The sequence below is a fragment of the Anarrhichthys ocellatus genome, unplaced genomic scaffold (genome assembly GCF_004355925.1).
Source record: "Anarrhichthys ocellatus isolate YVR2014 unplaced genomic scaffold, GSC_Weel_1.0 scaffold209, whole genome shotgun sequence".
NCBI classification, from domain to species: Eukaryota; Metazoa; Chordata; class Actinopteri; order Perciformes; family Anarhichadidae; genus Anarrhichthys; species Anarrhichthys ocellatus.
This window is the reverse complement of record NW_022280239.1, coordinates 41,450-50,273: the sequence shown is the minus strand read 5'-3', so window position 1 is coordinate 50,273 and position 8,824 is coordinate 41,450. Positions and strand designations below refer to the sequence as shown.

Below are 8,824 nucleotides of genomic sequence, written 5' to 3'. Positions count from 1 at the left end.
CGCTGTTGATTTATCGTCCGTGTGACCGAGACCTGGATCAACTATCCAGGACCAGTACGTCCAACATGTTTTTTAGCCAAAGTTAGTTTCCCAATGTTATAGTTACTGAGTGTTACCAATGCACCTCTCTAACCAAGCTAGCGCTAGATTGCTAAGCTAACGGTAGCTGGCCCTGCCGAGCCTCACTCCACCCTCTCATCCACATATTGTCACTTTTGGTTCCAAGAAACAAGATGGTGACAGCCAAAGTCCCAAACTGGTCTTCAGTCCACTAACCAACGGGTGATGTCATGGCGACTACGTCCACTTCCTTTAAACAGTCTATGGTTGGAGCATGTTTTCACATGTGTATGATTTATCAATGTCCCCCATGTGGGAACCTTTGTTACGCGTCCGTTTCCTGTCTGCTACCTAAAAAAAGGCTAAATCCCCCAAAATAACCTTTAAAATAAAAGAACGATTTGTTTCCAGTGAGATCAGCAGGTTCGTCTGCTGCTACGTAGCTACAATTAGCATCTGTACAGCTGCTGTTCGTAGCATGTTAGCGGTGTAGCTCAGACTAAAATATCTCAACAGCTACGACGAGGCTTAAGATGAAATCTCTCAGATCCTTTGACTTTGTGTTTCGTCTGGTCAAAGTTTACCCAACCAACAGGATGTGACCCTCGACCTCTGACCTACAAGTTGTGTAACATTCAGATGTTTTGGCAAAACATATTCCGGCTCACAATTTCATGCGAAAATAATTTTATTTATTTTTGTAATAAACTACAAAAACAGTCCAGCTGTCAAATTTGTGAGTACAGCGAGTCTAAAATGTATTAAGTCTCTTTTTTTACATTCATAGCTTTTATTAAAGTTGTCGAATGAAGTTTGGAATGTCTGTCATCTTTTATGACGTCATCACCCCCAAAAATGGGGAAAATAAATCAGATGTTGTGTTATTGTGGCTGTATGAATGTAGTTCATGGTGCTGTTAGATTGCTGCTGGAGTAAACTGCAGTAAAAATGTTGTTTTTAAAGGCTAAACGCCAACAAATATGGATTGAAGCAGAATATTTTGTTTGATAAAAACATGATGTGAATTTCAGAAATGATTACGTTCATCTTTTTTTGATAAATGTTAACTTTTGGTCTTAAAACTCTGGAGTTTTTGAAATGTTTGGATCACAATTTGAAACAATCCTACAGACACCACTGGAATCTGAGTCTACCAATATTATAATATTAATAACATGCTTTAAACACAATGTGTTCATAGTGAATGCATCATGGAGTTCTACTCTGTAAAGCTCTCTGCTGACTGACAGCAGACTATTGACGATCTACTGAAGCTAAATAGCTTCGATGGCGGCTCCAAGGGAACAAATCAACAGGGTATTGATTCATTGATTCGTGACAATGTGCTGCAGTGAAACAAGTAAACTCACAGACGGACTAGTAGCCTTAATCAATGTGTATGTGGTCAATAAGTTCAGAACACTGAATATTTGTGATTTAAATAGCCATCTATCAGATTACGCATCACTAAACGCAACAGAAATATAATTGAATCATAAACCGTGACTTTTACCGGCCTTTTATGCTCCGTTCAGTTTTTAAACCAACATTCTCAAAGTTTCCATTTTGTTTTCCATCAGTTAGAAATGTTGATGTGCACTTTGACCGTGTGGACCCTCGTTGATGTTAAAACACATGTATCAATACATAAATAAACTGAAGCAGGAGGATGAACCGGAACACGTTTTTATTTTATTAGGTACAAATGACACTTGAAATTCTATTAATATGATTATCTACAAGAGAAAACGTCATATTTTGAAGGATGTTTGGCTGCTACAAGTCTTTTGATTTTACTTGTGGCATTTTCTTAAAATATATAAATTTGGAATAAAAATGCAGGTTTCTTAAACTTCATCATTAAACCTAAACACTACGACATCATCCTCAAACCTGAACACTACGACATCATCACTAAACCTGAAAACTACGACATCATCCTCAAACCTGAACACTACGACATCGTCATTAAACCTGAACACTACGACATCGTCATTAAACCTGAACACTACGACATCATCATTAAACCTAAACACTACGACATCGTCATTAAACCTGAACACTACGACATCATCCTCAAACCTGAACACTACGACATCATCCTCAAACCTGAACACTACGACATCATCACTAAACCTGAAAACTACGACAACATCCTCAAACCTGAACACTACGACATTGTCATTAAACCTGAACACTACGACATCATCATTAAACCTGAACAMCACGACATTGTCATTAAACCTGAACACCACGACATTGTCATTAAACCTGAACACCACGACATCGTCCTCAAACCTGAACACCACGACATTGTCATTAAACCTGAACACCGCGACATCATCATTAAACCTGAACACCACGACATCATCATTAAACCTGAACACCATGACATCGTCATTAAACCTGAACACCACGACATCGTCATTAAACCTGAACACCACGACATTGTCATTAAACCTGAACACCACGACATCATCCTCAAAGCTGAACACCACGACATCATTAAACCTGAACACCACGACATCATCATCAAACCTGAACACTACGACATCATCCTCAAACCTGAACACCATGACATCATCCTCAAACCTGAACACTACGACATCATCATTAAACCTGAACACTACGACATCATCCTCAAACCTGAACACCATGACATCATCCTCAAACCTGAACACTATGACATCATCTTCGGTAGATAACGGTAGATAACTGCTTTTGAGGAGGTTTGTTCTTGGGGTTGGAGATATCCAATGACCTGAGCTAGCATTCCTTGTGTGATGGTTATGTCTGTCGCATGTGTTTTGTAATTGGTTGAAGAAATATTCAGGTGTCTGATTAATTAAATACTACATTTCTCAAAAACATGAGAAGTCTGTAGTGGAGTTTAATTTCAACTGAGAACCATGACAGATGAGAGTGCATGTATGCTCTATTTGTTCTTATTGAGCTGAACTGGAGTGCTCATCTGGCAGCTCGGTTTTGAACCGGTTGTAGTTTATTTATGTCTTTCTTTGCAGCTGCTGACTGTATGAATGGACAGTTTTGCAGATGACAAAAGACCAAGGACTGTAACACCTGACAAATAATATTCCTAGAGCCAAACACAATACTTTTAGTTTTTGTGAATGTTTGTTCACTTTCACCCAATTAAACTCTCTCTCTAGACCAGGCATGGGCAAACTACGGCCCGCGGGCCATATGCGGCCCGTTGGGCATTTTAATCCGGCCGTCAAATGTTGGTACAAAATTGTCCAAACTATAATAAAGACTAGGGCTGGGCGGTGTACAGGTTTCAATTTCCCGTATGATATGAATTATTCACACACCATTATACCGGTGCATACAACTGCTGTCTGTCTTCAACAGGCAGCTAAATGTATTGTTTGCCGTCGTTGCTCTGCGGTCAGCGCTAGTTGTCTTATATGTATTGAGAGGGAACCCTAGTCATGGTCATAACTTTATAACACAACAATTAACAACCCACAACTAACGCTCTTTAACAGAGAAAAACACCACAGCACACAACAGTCTGTGACAGATAAACAATTTGTAACACTAATAATTGTACATTTATATAATTTCACCGCCGAACTGCATGCTGGGTACAACTCGCGAGCGAGCCTGCTAGCACAACAGTCTGCTAACAGCTGGGAGAGGCTCTGTCGCTCCAGTTACGTTACGTTACATTAAAGAACAGAACAGAGCGATGCAGGATGAACAAAGACAGACCGGAGATGCACCGATAGAGTTTGACACATAATAACGCTGATTACCGTGTAATATGTGTGGTATTTGTTATAAATGTACATTGGTGCAAAGAGGTGATAAGAAGCCATACAGGGAGGGGCTTAGGACCCAGGGTAATGTAGGTGAAAGAAACAGGAAGAGATGGAAGACACGCCACACAAACAGCTGTTCACCGCTCGTCACGATCCTGTAGACCAGTGATTCTCAACTGGTGGTTCGTCGCGGACCCGTTTTCAGTGGGTCGCGGGCCTTTGCTTTATGCAGCGGAATTATTCACGCTCCTTTCCAGCATTTACGGCACTTGTTCAGCGGTGCAGGAAAAACACCGACCAATGCATTGTAAATCACGTCACGTGATGCAGTTTAGCCAATAAAATAAGGGTATTCTGATACGTTTCCTGACTCCAGTGAGATGTACCCACACCATGACACAGGGGGGAGAGACAAGGAAAGAGATTACAGAGCAGAACTCTGAAAATGTTCATTGTGAAAGTCAAATATCTGTATGATCCCTTTAAAGAAGCAAATTGCTCTAAAGACCACAGTCTTTCACTGACAAAAACATTAGATCTGTTCTGAGAATTGCCAAAACCAAAGTGGCATCAAACATTGATGCACTGGCAAAAGAAGGTGACCAACAGCACTGTTCCCACTGAGATTAATTGTAAGTTTTCTTTACTTTTTAGGTCATGGCTTACTTGTAATTTATATTAGTTCACATAAACACTCTCCATTCATCTGCTACTGGCCCAGCCCGTCTGTCAAATTTTAAAACTCAATGTGGCCCCCGAGCCAAAACGTTTGCCCACCCCTGGTCTAGTCTGTAGTCTAGACTCATTGACCCTTTACCTGACGGAGGTTTGTGCCGGTTAGAATCTAACTGGCCTTGACTCTGACATTTCATTATTTTATGGACTCTAGAATGACTCTGGTCTGATGAACCTCGTGATGCTGGTAGGTTTACTGGCTCCTGATTATGAGCATGAATATATATTTAGATCTGGTTCTGGTTCTGGTCGGTCATGCAGCAGTGATCCTCTCTCTCTGCAGGGAGCTGCTGAAGCACGACTGATTTCACTTTCATTCATAATTCATCTCTTGATTCTGTCAAACTGCAGCGGACTCACTTTTACCTTTTGTGGATCTTTTCTTCGACATTTTCTGCACAGAAAGCTTTCACCTCGAAGTCGACTCCGCAGGCCTGAAGACACACAAGAACATTTAGAACATCTAGAACATTCCATTTCTTTTTTTCAGCTGAGCAGGACGAATGTTTGCTGACGAGGTGGCGGGTCTTTTACCTTCCCCGTGTCCTCGGGGCCCGGCTGCAGGGTGACGGAGCACGGCAGGTTCAGAGGAATCTGAAAACACATCGACTTTATCAGAAGATACCAACTAGTAACAGTCACACTTCTTCTTCTTCTTCTTCAGCCCCTTTACAGAGACAATCAGTCAGATTAAACCAGTTATAGCTGAAACTCTGTTGGTCATTTGAGGTTGTATTCATCTCTCACACCCACTAGTTTAAAACATGCTCTCTCTCTTTGAAACACCAGGGTCTGTTTAGGGAACTAAACCTAGAACCTGGTTCCTGCAGGGTTCTGGATTCCTTAAAAGTTCCCGTTGTGGAAAAGAGCTCTTTGATCTTCAGACCGATGAAGCATTTATCCTGAGACAATGACACAATGCTACACTACGACTATTATGTATCAATACTGGAGAATAATGAGGTCATAAATTCATTCATGAGTGTCGGTGATGCTTTGAATCTGTGACGATATTTAAACATCCAATGATGATAAATAGACAGACTTTAAAAGACAGAAAGACGATCACAGAAGAAGAATGTTTGAGCTCCTTTTCCCGCCGTTCAGACTAAAAACAATCAGACCTAAAACTAGAATCAGAACCTCGACTCCACCAACCGCTCAAGTTCTTCTGGTGTTTCTCTCTTCGTGTTTATGTTCAGCGAGAGAAAAGGAAATATGAAAGTTACTTCAAAGAAATTGACAAATTCTAAAAGGAGGAAGCTTCAGACACCTTCGACCCGCCGGCACAAGAAGATGTACACAAGTTTTAAGAGTTCACAGTTATGACTTAAATACTGTTTTTTGATCTTTGACCTTTTGTTTGAAATGTTGTCATAATTAGCATATGAATTCAGTTCAGGTCAAAAACGTGTTTTGTGAGGTCACATTGTCCGAGTGGACATTTGTGTCAAATTTGAGGAAATTCCATCGAGGCGTCCCTGAAACATCACACCTCCATCAAAACCCAGAAAACCTTTAAAGACTTTGATCTGAGACCCGAACCTTCAACCCGACCATCTGATGTGACAGAGCTGAGGGCTTCACCAATGAATGAATGAGGAAACAGGTCAACTGGGCTCAGTACCTCAAAGGTGAACGGGTGGGCGTGTTCTCCCAGTTTTTTAATCAGCCGTTCCTGAAGACGAGTCAGACTCTTCTTCTCTTCGGGCGGCGGAGGAAATGCCTGGACGTTCGCCACAAACAGGTCTTTACGGAACGTCAACCCGAGGACGTCTAAGTCCTCACGGCCGTAACGGAACGCACAGGTCAGAGTCACGAACACTGAAGGGAACGAGAAACACAGAACTTACATCCTGATATATGATCATAAAATATGATCATATACGTATATGAACAATAACTAACACTATATTAACTACTGATACTGGAGCTAGGCGAACAGTCTCCAGTCTTTGTGATGAAGCTCAACACATCCTGGACTTTTTTCTTACTCTGTGCAGAAATGAAAACTGAAAATAAGGCGATTTAATAAAATGTTCCATTAAATCAAATAATATGAAGAACAGAGGCTCCAGGACGCTTCCCTGAGAAAGTTGAACTGTTGCTGAGCCCAAACAAAGCTGGATCCAATCAGGATCCACTGAGCGGCCTGAACAACGTGAAGTAGAGACACCACTACCTGGTAGAACCTGTGTGCAACCAAACACCGTTTATTATTTATTATCATTTATACATTTTGATTGATGTGATATGAAATAAGCTCCTCCTACATCTCTGCTCATTCTAAGATTTGATATAGATATTTGATATTTGTTCATTTATTTTACAGATACAGTGAATTAAAAAAATAGGAGTTGTTGGTATTTTAAAGGGCCAATTCTAATATTTTACATATTTTATTGAGCTAAATCTGTTTAGAGATTATTTCACCGGCGTTGCTTTGAATGTCTCACCTTTCCTCTCCTTCAGGTACTCCGGGTCGATCAGGACGACGCCATCTGCAGGAAGAAAAGTCAGAAAGTGAACAAGATGGGCGACTGTGGCTAAGTGGAGAGCAGGGCCGTCCTTCAATCAGAGGGTCGGAGCATGACACTTAACCCCAAAATAGCTCCCGTAGCTGAGCCTACGGTGTAGAAATGTGATAGGATCTGAATTGTAAGTCGCTTTGGATGAAAGCTGCTAAATGACTGTAATGCAGGGGTGTTTCTAGGATTCAAAGAAAGGGGGGTCTTAGCCCCAAGGGGAGTGGCATGTTCGCTCTTTTTTTGGGGCCCATTTGGGGTCGTGGATATCCATTGTTTCAGACAGTTCATACAAGAGTGTGATTTTGCTCTGTAGTTTTGCTTGCATTCATTCAGTATATGATAACACAAGAGACAGAATTTCAGGGTCATAGTGAAATTTGACAACACAAATATGAACTTTTCTCAAATAAAGAGAGAAATAATTTTCCTGCTTGTAAAGGAAAGACGGATAAACTAGCTTTCATATCCGCGTCACTCCCAAATCCTGATTCTTAAAGGGACCGCACACAATGGATGGAGAATGGACCTGACAGTGTCAACTTTACATCGTTAAGTATGATGATACACTGTTGGACTGTAATTTGAAGGGGGAGAAAACATACAAACCAGAACGCATGCACATATGTAGCATGTTAGAGTTATGAATGACTTGTCCATGTGAGAAACAATAGTTTAATTTAATGACATCACCAAAAAAAAAATTTTTTTTTTTTTTTTTTTTTATCCAATAATGCCAAATTATTTGGGGGGGCTGAAGATAGGCCTAACGATGCCCCTGCTGTAATGTAATGTAACAATAAACGCCAAACAGCTGCTATCAAAGAGATGAAACAACAAACTAAAGAAATGAAGATCAGTAAAAAGTGATCTCACCAACAGGCTCCACCAGGTCCACATGATCCACGAAGTCTCTCTTCCCCAGATAGACAGTGAGCTGAGGGAGGAACACAGCGGTCCGATCAGCCAATCAGAATCACTGTCGGGAGAGCTAACCGCCAATCAGAATCACTGTCGGGAGAGCTAACGGCCAATACATTTTGTCATGTGACTCGATAGTTAGTCAAGTTAACGTAAACCAGCTCTTTCTCTAAACCTCACTAAATGGTTTTGTTGCATAAAGTTAACTTCCTGTGAAGACAGAAGTTTTATTTTGAAAAGACACTATATCAACATGCCGTCCTGACGCGTTGAATAGTGAGGCTGGAGGGGAACTTGGAGCATCACAGTTTTGGAAAACTTTATTATATTTGAAATCTCTATTTAATCTTGTTTTTGGGATGTGATTGAAGACCCGATTCTGTCTCTCAATGTCTGTTTAGTTATATCATTTTATTCCGATTGTTTGCTAATTGTTATTTTGAGTTGTTTATTGTTGTCTCGTTGACTTTGTGCTGATTCATCATTTAATGTGACATCAGTCACTGTGTTTGTCCTCAATAAAGTATTCCAGGGTTGCGAGAAAGCGTCTTTATATATATTTTATTCACATATCATTTCGATGTCTAAACTTTTTTCAGGCGTCCACAGACTTTTTAAAAATGATTTACATGATTTATTTTTGGTGGTAAAGAAGCGGAAGAAGAGGACTCACCTTTCCATTGGGACTGGCTTTCTTAAACACTCTGGAGACAAACAGAGAGAAGAGCAGGTCAATGAAACAGATTTTAAGGGTTCATCTTATTTGTTATATTCTATACATATATATGTATATGTATA

The 8,824-nt window shown here is 40.5% G+C and overlaps 2 protein-coding genes across 2 annotated transcripts in view; both read right to left on the bottom strand.

Moving 5' to 3' along the window:
- Window positions 1–1,014: 1,014 nt before the first annotated feature.
- On the bottom strand, window positions 1,015–3,380 carry LOC116400821 (uncharacterized). Its single transcript, XM_031878892.1, has 2 exons — window positions 2,734–3,380; window positions 1,015–2,652 (listed from the first exon to the last, which is right to left on the bottom strand). Exon 2 carries the CDS (start codon window positions 2,634–2,636, stop codon window positions 1,908–1,910), a length of 729 nt encoding a protein of 242 aa, XP_031734752.1. The 5' UTR covers window positions 2,637–2,652; window positions 2,734–3,380; the 3' UTR covers window positions 1,015–1,907.
- Window positions 3,381–4,193: 813 nt separating this feature from the next.
- Window positions 4,194–8,824, bottom strand: part of LOC116400828 (uncharacterized) — a 26,783-nt gene continuing 22,152 nt past the window's right edge. Inside the window, exons 6-11 of the mRNA XM_031878906.1 lie at window positions 8,700–8,762; window positions 7,982–8,042; window positions 7,037–7,081; window positions 6,208–6,404; window positions 5,115–5,174; window positions 4,194–5,014 (exon numbers count right to left, since the gene is read on the bottom strand). Of these exons, the coding sequence (XP_031734766.1) occupies window positions 4,943–5,014; window positions 5,115–5,174; window positions 6,208–6,404; window positions 7,037–7,081; window positions 7,982–8,042; window positions 8,700–8,762 (498 nt within the window). The 3' untranslated portion in view covers window positions 4,194–4,942. The remainder of the gene's footprint in view (window positions 5,015–5,114; window positions 5,175–6,207; window positions 6,405–7,036; window positions 7,082–7,981; window positions 8,043–8,699; window positions 8,763–8,824) is intronic.